This window comes from Pan troglodytes, chromosome 6 (genome assembly GCF_028858775.2).
Source record: "Pan troglodytes isolate AG18354 chromosome 6, NHGRI_mPanTro3-v2.0_pri, whole genome shotgun sequence".
NCBI lineage: Eukaryota > Metazoa > Chordata > Mammalia > Primates > Hominidae > Pan > Pan troglodytes.
This window is the reverse complement of record NC_072404.2, coordinates 117963227-117979741: the sequence shown is the minus strand read 5'-3', so window position 1 is coordinate 117979741 and position 16515 is coordinate 117963227. Positions and strand designations below refer to the sequence as shown.

General features: G+C 35.7%; 1 protein-coding gene across 5 annotated transcripts in view; it reads left to right on the top strand.

Moving 5' to 3' along the window:
• Window positions 1-16515, top strand: part of LOC129135558 (MAM and LDL-receptor class A domain-containing protein 1-like) — a 170840-nt gene that overhangs the window by 131097 nt on the left and 23228 nt on the right. For 2 of the 5 annotated variants that reach the window (XM_054656217.2, XM_063815003.1), the window contains one exon: window positions 8270-8416. In XM_054656217.2, the coding sequence (XP_054512192.2) occupies window positions 8350-8416 (67 nt within the window). In that variant the 5' untranslated portion in view covers window positions 8270-8349. Of the gene's footprint in view, window positions 1-7752; window positions 8417-16515 lie in introns of those variants that run through there. The other 3 variants (XM_054656214.2, XM_054656215.2, XM_054656216.2) reach the window with 3 other exon arrangements.

The window sequence follows — 16515 nt, the reverse complement described above, 5'->3', positions numbered from 1 at the left end:
TTGACGTTTATTTTACTGCAGTGTCTTATTTTAGTGAGATGTTTTGTTGAGCAGAGGTGAAAATATTGTAATAAGATAAATGCCACCTTTTAAGTGAAAAGCTCTGTATAATTGGTTTCTCTTGGGAAGCTTGGATTTTATTAAGAGCAATGCGGAGGGACACAGGAGAGAGGAGATGAGAAAGTAAGGCTAAAATCCCCTTCTGCCATGTTCATCAACAGCAATCCAGTTAATACTTCAGACTCCTAGCTTTAAACCAAGTAATCGGCTAACCAGTGTGAGCTCAATGGAGCTTTTGGGCTGCTCTCTTCTTTTGTTCAAAACAAGCGATGTAAGAGCAATTTATTTACTCCAATGTATGTGAAGTTTCTTTCTATGTTTTATTTAAATTTTTTACAGACAATTTGCTTCATTTCTGTTGGGGAAATATTTCTTTCTAACAGTTTCTATAATTCTTAATGTCAATAACTGAAGGAAAATATATTTCCTTTCTTTCCACGTATATAATTTTTTTTTTTTTGAGACAGAGTCTTGATCTGTCACCCAGGCTGGAGTGCAATGGCATGATCTCGGCTCACTACAACCTCCACTTCCCAGGTTCAAGTGATTCTCCTGTCTCGGCCTCCAGAGTAGCTGGGATTACAAGCATGTGCCACCACACCCAGATAATTTTTGTATTTTTAGTAGTGACAGGTTTCATCATGTTGGCCAGGCTGGTCTTAAACTCCTGATCTCAGGTGATCCACCAGCCTCAGCCTCCCAAAGTGCTGGGATTACAGGCATGAGCCACTGCACCTGGGCACTTGTATATTTGGAAGCTTAGCTTTTTCCCCTCCATTGTTTTCCCCGTAGTAAATCATACTTTATGTTCACCTTTAAAAAATTGTTTAGCATTTGATTTTTGACATATTTTCTCATTTACTGAAGTTTCATTGATTATGTATATGACATTTTTCCAATTCAGTAGATCTTGATGCCGTATTCTGCTATTTTCTTTGGGTGAATGCAGGAATGGGTAATTGTGTTTCTCAACAAAAACAGTGTTACTTATTAATCTTTTAAGTTTTTAAATAGTGTAACCTCATTTGTCCAAAGAAAACCTGTCATGTTTGCATGATTGAGATTGACTTGATATAGGGAATATGTCATAAAAATGTAGCCATATTGCATATAGTATATATGTGTATTCATGTATTTTGATACCAAAATGAGTGTTTCATGTAAATATATATACAATTATTTATGCTGTGAAATTATATAGATTTGGATTATTAGAATTGATATAAATTTACACTATTTGCTGCACTAAGGTATTTAATATATTTGTGCATATAGACACATGCATATGTATATTCTTACAAAATAAAAGAGGCTTTCCTTTGAAATTTAAAACCATATTGAAACATTTTACACATACGAAAACATTTGTATTTTACAAATTTGTATTTGTAATATCAAGTTTTTTTCATAAACGATTCTTCCATGTTCATGAAGCACAAGAAAAATACCTTTATATCTCTTTTTATTGCACTTTAGAATGAATCTCTATGAGGGTATAGCTTGTGCAGGCAGTTTGAATAGCACCAGGAATACTTACCAAATTCTGGAGAATGAGTAAATATGAACTCGTGAGGATTGTCAGTTGGTATTCCACAGCCAGTGTGCTTTTCCCCAAAGGCAGACTCACTCAGGTCTTCTCTCATTATCAAGTTGCCCTTACTTTTAGGTATTATTTTAATATATGGCATAACATAGCCTCCAGACCGGTGGCTTCTCAAAATCAGTTAATAAAAATGGCCTGTGCGTTTTGCTGCAACAGCAGACTCCATGGACCAGAGCATCAGCATTACCTGGGAACTTAGCGGAAATGCAGAACCTCAGGCCCTGGCCCAGCCTTACAGAACCAAAAGCTACATGGAACAAGGTCCCAGGTGATTTGTCTGCATATGAAACTTTGAGAACCACTGTACCAAATAGGCTTCAGGAAGGAAGACAGCTAGGGGAAGAAACAGATGGCATCTAAAAAAATTGAGAAAAACTAAAGGCAAACAAGTCAGAGTTCTCTCAGGGTAGAAGCAAAAACTCTCTTTACTTTGCTAGTCCTTAAGAGCATCAATATTAATAAAATATTTATAATGTGTATTTGTAATGTATATTAACACAATATTTATAATATAATCCTGTTAGAATCTAATATATTCTCATTAAATGAAATATTCCCCATTCATTTCCCATACATAGCTTTCTTTCTTATTTCACAGAGAGCTGATTAACTTCTGGAGGATTCATAAAATATTTTACTTTTCATGATCCAGAATTTTTCCCAGCTGCACAATGAAATTCTTTCTTGTCTGCTCATATGCTGTAGTGGTTAAATATGCAAGAGAAAGCTTTGTCATGATCTTAAAATATTACTTTAACTGATGAACTCTGAGTAAAATTTCTCTAAAACCAAACAATAGATTTCTGATGTTTATTAACATAATCCTGTATTAAATGAGGACAGTTAAGATTAAAATATATCTGCACCCTCATGTTCATTGCAGCATTATTCAAAATATCCAGCCAAAACAACTGAAGTCTCTGAGAATGGATCAAACAAGTGGGGTGTGGGTGTGTGTGTGTGTGTGTGTGTGTAAAATGTATATGTGTTCACAATGGAATATTATTCAGCAATAATGAAGAAAAAAACTTGCTATTTGTGACAATGATGAGCCTGGAGGGGATTATGCAAAGTGAAATAACCCAGACAGAGAAAGACAAATACAGCACGATCTCACTTATACATGGAATCTAAAAAAGTTGAATTTGTAGAAACAGAGAGTAGAATGGCAGTTGTCCAGGGCTGAGGGCTGGCCGAAATGGGGAGGTGTTGGTCAAAAGATACAAATTTTCACTTACAAGATGAATAAGTTCTGGGAGTCTAGTGTACAGCCTGGTGACTATAGTTAGTAACAGTGTATTGTATACTTGAAATTTGCTGAGAGTAGATCTGAAATGTTCTGATCACACACACAAAAGGTAACTATATGATGAAATGATGCTAATTAGCTTTACTGTGGTAATCCTTTCACTACGTATATGTATATCAAAACATTACATTGCGTACCTTAGTTACAATTTTATTTGTCACTTATACATCAATAAAGCTTAAAAAATTAATACATATATATGCAATATGTTTTAAAAATCTCTATCAAAATAATTAAAATACAACATGCCAAACATGTCCAAAGATACACGTTGGATCCCTGAACAGTTTATACATGAAATAGATCTAATTTTCAGACACACGCTACAACATGGATGAACCTTGAAGTCGTTAAGTGAAATAAGCCAGAGACAAAAGGACACATATTGTTTGGTCCCAGTTATATGAAGTACCTAAAGTAGGCAAACTCATAGAGACAGATAGTAAAATGGTGGTTGCCAGGGTTTGAGGGGAGGGGAGATGGAAATTATTGCTTAATGGGGGTGGAGATTCAGTTTGGGAATGAAAAAGTTCTGGAGATGGATGGTGGTAATGGTTGTACGACAATGGGAATGTGCCTAATACCATAGAAGCTTACATTAAAAATTGTTAAAATGTTACATTTATGTCATGTATATTTTACCACAATAAAATACACATTTGTATTTATATATAAAATTTTCAATAACTCATATAGGAAAAAAATATATATATATAGAATCTACTTCACTGTGTTCCAAAAAAGTTGGCATGATAGATATATCTTCAAATCAAAATAGTTCAGGAAATTCCATGAAAAAGGGGTTTTTTAAATTATAGGACTTTAAAAACAATTTTAAATGCTAATATGAATTGTGTACCTTCACAGAGGACATTGGTATAATAGTCAAATGAAAGAAATTTAAACCAAGGATCTTGTATGATTCATTAATTTTTACTGTGATATTGTCTCTAGATGTCTTTCATGTAAAAAAAAATGTTGGGCCGGGTGCGGTGGCTCACGCCTGTAATCCCAGCATTTTGGGAGGCCGAGGCGGGTGGATCACGAGGTCAGGAGATCGAGACCATCCTTGCTAACACAGTGAAACCCCATCTCTACTAAAAATATAAAAAAATTAGCCGGGCGTTGTGGTGGGCGCCTGTAGTCCCAGCTGCTCCGGAGGCTGAGGCAGGAGAATGGCGTGAACCCGGGAGGTGGAGCTTGCAGTCAGCCAAGATTGCACCACTGCACTCCAGCCTGGGCCTCAGAGCGAGACTCTAACTCAAAAAGAAAAAAAAAAAAAAAGCGGAATGCTAAAACACTTCATGAAGGGAAAGGAAATACCAATATAAAAATATTTAGTGTAGCAATGATCTGTGTGGGTTTCCAATACATATTAACAAAATATTTATAATGTAATCCTGTTAAAATCTAATATATTCTCATTAAATGAAATATTCCCCATTCATTTCCCATACATAGCTTTTTTTTTCTTATTTCACAGAGAGCTGATTAACTTCTAGAGGATTCATAAAATATTTTACTTTTCATGATCCAGATTTTTTCTCAGCTGAACAATGAAATTCTTTCTTGTCTGCCCATATGCTGCAGTGGTTAAATATGCAAGAGAAAGCTTTGTCATAATCTTAAAATATTACTTTAACTGATGAACTCTGAGTAAAATTTCTCTAAAACTGTGAACAGCGCCATATCTCATACTGCGGTTAGAGATGGTGAAGCGTATTCTGTAATCACAGAAAGTTAAAATAAAAGCAACTAAGTAATCAAAATCATTGTTTTAATGAAAGTACTTTATAACATGAATAGATTTTTTTAGATTTTGCAAATGTTTACATTTAACACATATAGTATGATAAGACATTTAATAATTGCCAGAATGCATTTGACTCTCCCGGCTTTCTTCAGATATTTATAAGTTCACTTTAAAGTTTTTGAATTACACAGGGGAGATATTAATGGAAGAACTTCAATTTAGTTACCGGAATTTGATTTATATTTTACAGTACAGTGAAGTTCTTGAACTTTTAGCTTTAAAAAATATTCTTTTACGTGTACAGGAACACATTAGTAAAAACAGCCAATCAATTCACCAAGGTTTTTACAGAGGTGGTTGCACCATGTCACCATGTTGCTTTCACACATCTTTACAGTGACGGATTTTGAAAGCTAATTTTCATTTTTCAAAGGATGGTGGTGTTTAGCATTCTGTAAAAGGCACAATGATTGACATTTTTTAACCAATAAAACATCTAGGTAATGAAAGAAATGGTTTGAACTTTTGTCCTAAAGCCAAATTTCAACATTTATACAATCAAAAGTGGCTTTTATCTTGAGAACTTCTTTCTTTACGTCTTTGCGGTTGAGCGACTAGCTCAATTATGAAGAGTCTGGGTGAGGGTGTGGGATGCATCAGTCATATGGTACTTTCCATTTTCACACTCATCGATCTCATTGCCATTTCACACCATTGCCTTGTTGGGGAAATTAGGATGGTGCCTTCAGCAGCTATCTGAATGAAGAACATTGCTGTTTGCATGGACTTGTATAGCAATGCATAATTTGCTGCCCTAACAGTGCAATATTGAGTTTATTACCCAAACAGGGACTGAGAGAGGGAAAAGAAGAGATGAAGCATTAATTATTATACTAGGACAACAGGCATGCATTGAGGCAACCCTGGGCCAGGCAAGACATGTGGTCACTCTACCCATGGAAGATTTTGTATTCCAGGGAAGTGTGTTCTAGGAATTGGAGGTAACCTTGTAGAGAGGTGGAAGGATTCCTTCGTCAAATCCACAGCCAAGAATTTGGAACTTTGAAGCACATTTCAGAGGCCAAATATGTACTTTGAGTCTTAAATATTTCTATACTCCACCAACTGACAGAACATTTTGGAGGTGGCATAGAAGGTGGCAGAGCTCACAGAGGACCGAGGGATTAGGCCAGAGGGTTCTGTAAATGCCCAGGGAGAAAGTCACAGCTAGGTTGTAAGTGCTCAAGATTGTGTCAGAAAACAGAAGGCACTCTCCCCTGGAGAGTAATGTTTTATCAAGAGCCATATCCTATAAATTATGTAGACACACCTGAGAAAAGAAAAACATAGCCAAGAGCAATAGATTTCCAGCTAGGTATATGGGCAAACTGCACTTCCTTGTCATATCAGTGCACCATTAGGCGATGTGCAACATGTTTTTATTATTATGCTGTAGTCAACTTTCTTGTTTTTTATTTGTAGGAAAATCCATTTAGAGGGAAAAATAATATTCATTTGTAATGAAAGAAATGCTGTACCAAAATCTATGGATGCTCAAGTCCCTGGAGAACTTGAGCCCCGGGGAAAAGTCAGCTCTTGTATCTGCAGGTTGCACATCCTGCTAATACTATATTTTTGAACCACTATTGGTTGAATCTGCAACAAGGAACCCACAGATATGGAAGACCCAGTGTCTATTCTATGACTGTCTAACAAGCATGGCTTTCAGATCTAAAGGTTCAGTTTGCATGTAGAGAAATCGGAAGTGGCATTGTCATTTGCATACCGCACTTCAATGTTTTAAGAGTTGACATGTCAGTGATAAAATATGTGGTCATAAAATCAGGTGTCCCTATTACAGAGACTTGAAGATGCTTTGATTTTTAAGATATAGTGAGCTTATTTGATATGCTGGTTAAATTGGCCGTATTAAAATTTACAAGTTGAACACAATGGTCAGAAGCAAACCCATGGTGATGGAGTCTTTTTAATTATGAAACAGAGTTCCTGGTTTAAGGAGGCTTCGGAGTATGAGCTTTTGGTGTCAGACAGGTTCAAAGTCTAGATGTTCCATTTACTAAAATGTACCACAAGCAAGTTGCTTCATGTTCTGAGTTCCAATTTTCTCTTTTAGGAAATGGTATTTACTATGTAGAGTGTAAGAATTAAGGTTAATATATGTAAAATGCCTGCTACATACTTGGAACTCAGTGGTAGTTTGGCTGTTTTTATTGTTATTAAAGACGATAGCATGAAGATCTTAGGAATCCTGTCAAAACTATGGGTGTTTTCTGACAACTTAATTCTCCTTTTCTTCCCCACTGTTTGAAAACTGCCTCAGCATAAAGAGGAATATTTAGGAATAGGCTTTTAAATTGATTGTATTAATTTATTCCCAAAAGTACTAAGATAGTCTGATACTATGATTCTTATTTTAGGAAAATGAAATTTAAGCACATAAAAATGAATTTCTCGAAAGCACAAATCAAGCTCTTAGACTTTCTAGTTGAATGCCCAGTCTTATGAAACCATCTATTTTTCTCTCATAAATTTGGTGTCAAAGCTGTGAAAGGTGCCTATAAAGTATGCTCCAAACCCCGACTTTCTCTAGAACCAGTTCTTTTATGATAAATGGAGGAAATTAAGTGCTTGGCAACTTTTGAGTTATGTATTAAGAGAAGACAGGCTTAGGCTGGGCACAGTGGCTCATGCCTGTAAACCGAGCACTTTGGCAGGCCAAAATGAGCAGATCATTTGAGGTCAGGAGTTCGAGACCAGCCTGGCCAACATAGTGAAACACTGTCTCTCCTAAAAATAAAAAAAATATCCGAGCATCGTTGCATGTGCCTGTAATCCCAGCTATTTGGGAGGCTGAGGCAGGAGAATTGCTTGAAACCAGGAGGTGGAGATTGCATTCAGACATTGAACTGAGACTGCGCCACTGCACTGCAGCCTGGGCGACAGAGCGAGACTCTGCCTTAAAAAAAAAAAAAAAAAAAAAAAAAAAAAAAAAAAAAGACAAAAGATAACACCAGCTCAGTTCCGAATATCTAATTTACCTGCAATTCCAAAATGGCTAGGTATTTTTTTTTTGAGAAAGTGTTAGGATAGAATAATAAAATGCATACTGAGATGCTGGCCTCAAGTTATTTGTGTGTCCAGAATTAATTTAAACTTCCCCCTTCCCAGTGGATTTTTTTCATTTAAACTACCATCTCAGCAGGTTTATACTGGGCAAGCAAATTAGTTACTCCCTGAAAAGCTTTGGAGTTCCACCTTGCATCATTAAATAAAATGGAGATGGCCAACCAGAATGAAATGTACCAGACTTACAGATGGAAGCATGTGGAAGGGTCATGCCTCACACAGCACCTGAGATATTGTGTGTGACTAGATAAAGGAAAGCTATTCCGATCATTAGAGAATATTCACTACCAAGCAGAATAATTTTGCAGGCCTCCTAAGATGATTAGCTAGCGTAGAGCAGTGTTTGCCTGCATGCTCTTCATTTCTCCTCACCTGTTTTCTCTTCTACGTGTAACAGCAAAGCATCTCACCTGTGACTTTGAGTCGGGTTTCTGCGGTTGGGAGCCATTTCTCACAGAAGATTCACACTGGAAGCTGATGAAAGGATTGAATAATGGAGAGCACCACTTTCCTGCAGCTGATCACACAGCAAACATAAATCATGGTAGGACATTTTCCTCTTTAAAAAAAATAGTTTTCTTTCTTGCATGTTGTGGAATGATGATACTGTGTATTTTCATTTCTATTCTGTAGACTGTATACATGGAACTCTGGTTTGTCTTGCTTTAAAACCTCCTGACCAAGTTAATAATTGGCGGGTAATTGAGTTCCCTGAAAGGAGCATTGTTTTAATCACCAACATGTTTGTTGTTGCAATTTTTATAAGTTGGGTTAAAGGCATAAAGAGGTGGAAAAGTTTTCTGATCATTTTCTCAAGTTGCCCAGAATCAAGTACAGTAGGCTTGCCTTCTTTTTAGAGCAATCCAATTTTTTCAAAACAGGAAGAAAAATAGTCTAATCTTGTTTCTGGGAACTGAGAACAGAGATTTAGCACTATCTGTGAAATAAATTTACAAATACTTGAATGCAATTTAATCAGTCTTCGGGCTTCTTTATAATAAACAGTCTTATTCTTCCACATATATATTTTTAACCATCATTCCAGTGTTTACATATCATCTTAAAATAGAGGAACCATAACTACCTGTGGTATTCCAATAAGTGTCTGTGAAACTCCAATAAAACAGAAAGGGTTTGTTCTCTTTTTTCTTTTGTTTTGTTCACATTTATCATCGGATGTCATTCCCCATATACGTTAGCATCGTGTTAACTTTACTTTTTAAATGTATGTGTTTTAAGTAAAGAGTGTCTCGCCATGTTGCCCAGGTTGATCTCAAACTCCTGGCCTCAAGCAATCCTCTCACCTCAGCCTCCCAAAAGTGCTGGGATTACAAGAGGGAGCCACCACACCTGGCAAACCTTACAATAGCACAACTGTACTTGTACTGTAGATCATCTTTCAACCTCATTGAACATTATCCTATTTGTTTCTTCTTTCAGGCTTCCAAAGAATTATACCAAAAATAAGTGTTGATCATATTTTTAATTACAGCCATTGGAAATTGGGGTTGGTGGTAGTGGGTGAGGGTGCTAGGGGATGGGGTGGGAAAATTCAACCATCCATCTGTTGGCTACAGCCATAAACCTAGTTAATTGTTTAACAGTGTGGTAAGTTCTTAATTTTTGCTTTTGTGCCATGACTCATTTCTTTAACATTTTGTAGCAGACGAAGTTAAGTTTAAAGTTTAAAATAGAAAGGGGACTATAAATCATTGGAACTATGTATTAACAACACATTTTCTCTAAACTCATATAATATTTTACTTCTTTTTCTCTGTTCAAGCCAATTATTAAATACGTAGCATAGACGATACCTGGATGCACAAAGATGGATGCCACGATCCCTGCCTTTGAGGTGGTCTCAGTCTGGTAGCTTAAGTAGATAAGCAAGGAATTGCAATCGGTTATGAAGGATGCTTTAAGAGGGATGGAAGGTGATTCAGATGGATTCGAGATGCCTTGTTGAAGGAGATGACTCTTGAACTGAGCACTGAAGGGAAATGAAAAGTAGTCAGGAAGCCAGAAGTAAGGAATTACTGAGAGAAGACGGAACCAAAGAGAGGTGGGAGGGATCATGTCCTAATTGGAGGGAAGAATCCCCAAAGAGGGCAGAAAGATGGGAGTAGTTAGGGATGAAAGACGTGTGTGATTGGACAGGGAGAAGAGAACTGATGAAACAGGAGAGGAAGGAAGGGGACTCTAGAGAGTGCTGAGGAATTGGAAATGTGTCTGCAGGATGATGGTGACCCAGATAGTCATGTTAAAGCATGTGACCAATCAAATTTGCTCTAAAGGGCTGTTCTGTCTGAGATGAGGAGAATGGAGAGGGTGAAAGGCTGGAGTCAAAAAAACATGGATGTGCTGAAGAAATATCAGTGAGAGATGATGAAGGCCTAAGCCAAGGCAGTGATTCTCAAAGGGAAGCTGTGTGGGCAGTGTGTCATTATGGTCTGATGTGAGCATACCATAACCAGTTAGGGAAGAGCACGGGCTGCCCAGGGTTCCGACACGATGTTGACACTGCACCCATGTCTAAATATTAGGGTGCTTCAGTTTTATTAGATAGAAAATAGAGAAAAGAAAAGTAGCTTCCCTGTGGAGTTGTCATGAGGATTAAATGAAATAACACCTGTGAAGGTTTTTCCATGTAGTAAGAGCTCCATAAATATTAATAGATATTTGTTGTCCATTCTAATAAGAAGACTAGGAAAAACACCAGATAAGACAATTAGAAAATATGTTTGTAATTCACCTTTAGTCTTTTGCCATCTTATAATTACTACATAACTATGATTTGCATTAAAAAGATTCTAATAGAGCCCCTGTGTTAGATGTTGAAAGACCCATTCTTTTCCGGTGAGATGAAGGATAGTGAAAGATAACAATATGACTGATAAAACTAGGGGCAGCTGGTCTCACCCAGAGTGTGAAGGACAAAAACGCAGTCTTTCTCATTTTAGAAAGGGCCAATTAAAAAAAAAAAAAAATATATATATATATATATCTGGATCACGGAGTCAACATCTCTTTACCCATGATTGCCATGATCAAACCTTAAAGAGAATCAGTAGTGGTTTTAAATTGCAAGTGAGGAGGAGAATTTAAAAAAATGAAAAAGGACCAGGAAGGGAAAGGAAAGTGAAATGGAAATTTCTGGTAGAGTCAGAGGCAGCCTAATAGTTCCGATATCTAAGAAAGTGGAGTTCTAGTTCATTTTGTTCTTAGGGCCTTGAACATATAGATTGCAGTTTTTAAATCTATCTGTCTATCTATCTATCTATCTATCTATCTATCTACCTATCTATCTATCTAACTAGCTGAGACAGAGTCTCACTTAGTTGCTCAGGCTGGAGTGCAATGGTGTGATCCATGCTCACTGCAAACTCCACCTCCCAGGTTCAAGCAATTCTCCTGCCTTTTCCTCCCAAGTAGCTGGGACTACAGGTGCACACCACTACGCCCAGCTGGTTTTTTGTTTTTGTATTTTTAGTAGAGCCGGAGGTTTCACCGTGTTGACCAGGCTGGATATGTTGATATTATGTAGTTTTTGTGTGTATGTGTGTAATTAAGCCTCGAATTTCCTTCCTGCCTTTTTTTGCTTCGTTTCTACCTTCCTATTCCTACTCTGTTAAATTTCCATCGAAATAGGCAACTCATGTTAATTATGTTCCACTTTTATCTATGTTCATATAGTCACACACAGATATATATATAGTAGATACATTTTCAAAATTATATGTGTTTCTGTGATTGTTTGTTTTTTAAGAAATATATTATCTTGTAACTATTGTCCCTATCTTCTTACTAAAGATAGCTTATGGCAGTTGCTCAAAGTCATCAAACACTATCTATTTTTTTTCATTTTTTTATGATAAAGTATTGGTTAAATGTAAAATTCAACCATTTTAGTGTACAGTTCACTGAGTTCTGACATACATACACAATTGTGTAACCATCACAAAAATGAAGATATAAAACAATTCTATTCCTAATTCTCCCACCTCCCACCACTGACACCAATGATCTGATTTCTAGCCCTAGTGTATGCTTCTTCCAGAATGTCTTGAAAATGGAATCATATCATATGTAGCATTTTGATTCTGCCTTCTTTCAATTAGCATAAAGGACTTGAGACTCATCCATGTAGCTGGCTTCAGCCACAATTCCTTCCTTTTTCACTGCTGAATAGTTGGGTCCATTGTGTGGATGAGCCACACTTCATTTATCCACTAACCAGCTGAAGGACACTTAGATTGTTTCCAAATATTGTCAAATATGAGTAAAAACACCATTAAATTTGCATACGTGTTTTTGTCTGGACATAAGTGTTTATTTGGTTTGAGTTCTCTATCCAATGCCTATGTCTGTTTTTGTTTTTTTTTGCACTCTGGTTGGTGAGAGAACTCTACCATTCCTGACTTTCTGTGACCTTTGGGAAATGTTCCAGCTATTCATTTCAGGTGTTTTTACCCCCAGACTCAGGTAGTTTCTCCAATCCATGCACACGATCGGTCCTTACATGGCAATTTAGGGGGGACTGTCTGCAGATCTCGGGAGCTTGCTGTCTTTTCAAAGCTCCAGTACCTGAAAGGGGCAGCTGGCACTCTGTCTTATGAATTCTACCCATGTGGGTCTCCCCAAAGCACCGACTCTATCTGTTTCAACTTGAGGAGACTACCACACTCCTGTGTTTCCCCTCTGCACAGGCACCTGGAAACTCTGTCTAGGCAGTAAGCTGTGGGAATTACAGGACTTAACTCATTTGTTTCCTCTCTCTCAGAGATCACTATCCTGTGATCTATCACTATTTTACATTCCCATTGTCCTATATTTGACAGTCCATGCTAAATATGCTTTTTTTCTAATATTTTTCTTTTGCTCGTTTAAGACAGAAGATAAAATCCAGTCTGTGATACTGGATTCATGTTTGTTTATTTAGCTAAATTTATTTGATTTGGATATACCATAATGTATCTAGCTATTCCCCTATCCAGTGACATCAATATCATGACGATGTTTCAAATTTATTCTTGTACACATTTCCTCCTGTAGGATACTTTCGATTTTATGCAATAGATAATAACTAGGAGTGAGACTTCTATATTTTTTAAGCAAGATATGTATTTATATTTTCAATAAACATTTATAGATTCATTTACCCTAAAACATTAGTACTCCAATTTTTAGTGAGAAAATGGGACTACTTTTTCCTATTTTCCTACCAGCAAGAGGCATTATAATTCTCTATAAAAATTTCCAATTAATGGGTGTACAATGATTTCTCATATGTAATATTTATTTGCATTTCACTGAAAAATATTTTTTTCAAATGTTTCCAGTGTCTCAATTTATTTGTGTTCTTTAATTTTACTAAGTAATATTTTACAGCTTTCGGGGTAGAGATTTTGAAAATCTTTTGCTAATATTTTCCTAGGTTTTTGTGTTACTTTTAAAGAACTTCTGATTTTGATTATTGCTGACATATAGAAATGCATTTTTATAGAAAATATTGACCTTGTATCCAGTGGCCTTGCTAATTTTATTTATCATAGCTAGGAACTTATACATATATATTTTATTTTCTAGGATCACAATTATTTTGTCTGCAAATAATGGCAATTTTATTTCCTTTTTTCTAAATATTAACAGTTCTATCTTCCTTTTGTTGTTTTATGTACTGGACAGAATTTCTAGAATGTGTTGAATAGAACTGGTGGTAGCTGCTAGACTTGTCTTATTTCTCTCTCAGAGGAAAAGCTGTCAATAGTTGAACCTTAAGTGCCATGCTTACTGAAAAATTGTATTCTTTATCAGATAAAAATGTTCCCTTCTATTCAAGAGTGTGCTTTTTAAAAAAATTAAGAAATTGAATGTATGTTAAAAGTTTTCAGTATTTTTCAGCATCTATTATGTTATGATTGTCAGATTATCTTTTTTGTCTATAAGGTAAATTGATTTTTTAAATATTAAACCCCTCTTGCACTCCTGAACCAAACTTAACTGGAGTAATTTTATTTATTATTCATTTCTTTATTCTATATGGTAATGCTTGTTTATAACTTTTGCATTTGTGAAAGTTATAGAGACGGGCCTCTAACTTTCTTAAGACATGTAAGGTGTTACTTCTAGGCCAGTGCATTAACAAGGTACCTGTTTTGCAGAAGGTGAGGTCGAGCCAGATGTGAACACTTTAACCCAGGGAGACTATTCACTCTGTCCTTTAATTTTTATATTGTGCTGGTCACATAGCCACTCTGGGGTATGTGGGTGTGTAAGAGTTTTACAATAAACAATTCTGATTACCAGAAGTAAACTCTTTGCCATGACCAGGAATAAAACTGGTAAATTCCACATTTCTCTAACTTGGCTCATTGTTTAGAGCAAGCTGATAGGAAGATAAATCAAGGGACGTGTTCCAAGAAGTCCCTGGGCCTGTGGTCAGAGTTTAGACTCTCTATACCCCTTACCTGCACATATTAATTTTAACGCAATATTGTCAACTTTCTAAATATTTGGTTAAAATTATCATAGGATAGCATTTAGCTTCCAAATCAATGGTCAGTAACTTCATATTTTAATTCTATTATCTTTCCATCTAGAAACATGTTATCTCTTTTCATCTAACCAGAGAGTTTGCAGTCTTTCACAAAGTTTATAATGTTCTTCATATAAATCGTGTCCCTTTTCTGTTAAATTTATTCCTACATTAAAAAAATTAATTTTGCTATCAGGAGTTGGACATTTCTTGCTGTTTATGTATCTGGAAACTTACTGCTAAGATAAGATAAGTAATTGTGTAATATATCTGTTTCCATTTAGCTTACCAAATTTTCTAAATGATACTATAATTATAAAAAATGGAATACTTTGGCTTTCTATTTTTACAATTATATTATTGGTAAAACATGGGAAATTTACTTCTCTTTTTCTATAATGTCTACTAGATATTTTATTTCCTTGACTTCTACACTCACCAGACCTTTAAGATAATATTAGTCTAAGATTATAAATATTGCCTAATATTATCTCTAATTGATAGTTGTGACAGAAATATGTCATTTCCCATTTTAATTAATATTGTTTTATCATTTGCCATTTAGAATGCTATTTATTTTAAGGTTGTTCACTAGTCTTTATTTAATTATTTCCTTTTATTTTATTAAGATTTGTGACTTGAAATTGTTCACTGGTTTTTCATAGTCTTTTCAACATTTAGATAGGATTCTATGACTTGACACTTTCATTTGTTGTTGTAACTGAATATGGAGACCGAGCTCCTAAATTAAACCAAACCTACATTCTTGGAAGGCTCAGATTAATCAAGACACACTATTTTTGGATAACAATTTCAAATTTATTCGACATCATTTTAATTAGAATATTTGTTCCTATGCTCACAAGTGAGATTGCTCTCTAGAGTTTTAAATTTTGTCCTATTTTCATCCATTTTATTAAAAATTAAAGATATTCTGGCAACCTAATATGAATCAGGGAGCTCTCCATATTTTTCTAAGATCTGAGGTTTCTCGAATAATGTTGCAAATATTTGCTTTTTAAAAATTAAATAGGGAGCCAGATGCAGTGGCTCATGCCTGAAATCCCAGCACTTTGAAGGCCCAAGGCAGGAGGATTGCTTGAGGCCAGGAGTTTGAGACTCTGCCCCTACAAAAAAATTTAAAATGTATGTGGTAGTGTGCTCCTGTACACCCAGTGGGAGGCTGAAGCTGGAGGATTGTTTGAACCCAGGAGTTCCAGGCAGCAGTGAGCCACAATCATGTTACTGCACTCTAGCCTAGGTGACAGAGCCAGACCCTGTCTCAGGAAAAAAAAAAAAAGAAAAGAAAATTAAATTTAACTCAGATGTGGGACCATACATTTCTCTCTAGATTTTCTTTTCATTACTTTTTCAGTTACTTTTGTTGTCTAAACGATTTATTCAGGCCTTTTGCTTCATTTAGATTTTGGCGTCTTAATGTGTACATGTTCTCACCTTCATTAACCAGCTTGTTTGAAATTGTGTATATTCTTTTGAATGACTGGAGGAGTAAGGTCTTTGAATATCGGTTCATTTGTTTTTAGAATTTTGATCATCTTTTTAAAAATATTCATTTGAATTTTGCCTAAACCTGAGCATTTTTAGGTGGAAGAATTTTTCAAAATCAGCTTTTCCCATTCTTTTCCTTTTTAGGTGAAGCATAGAGAATTTAATGAACTTGCTCGCATGCACTGTTTCCATTACCTGTAATTTGGAATTTGGGGACAGTAATCTTTATCTTTCCAAGTAGGTTTTGAGATTTAAAAACAATATAAACTGGGTTCTATTTTTCCCACTCAAAGATGACACTGCTGACTCACATCCTTGGTTGTTTGGTTAAACATGTGATGGAGTCTATAAAATAATACATTCTAATTCTAAATCCTTTCCTTTGTGTGCAGTCGGCATTGACTTGTATCTAGGAAAATCACTCTCTGAATATGGTATTTTCCAATGAAAATAGTTGGTTTTCCAAATTGCCTATCACTGTGATTATCAAAGGGCAGTATCAGACCTTGACATTGTTGGGTATAGCCTTCCTTGTAAGTCTTCAATATTCAATGAAACTACCCCAGACAGCAGCTCTGAACCTGTGATCTTTTAAGCTG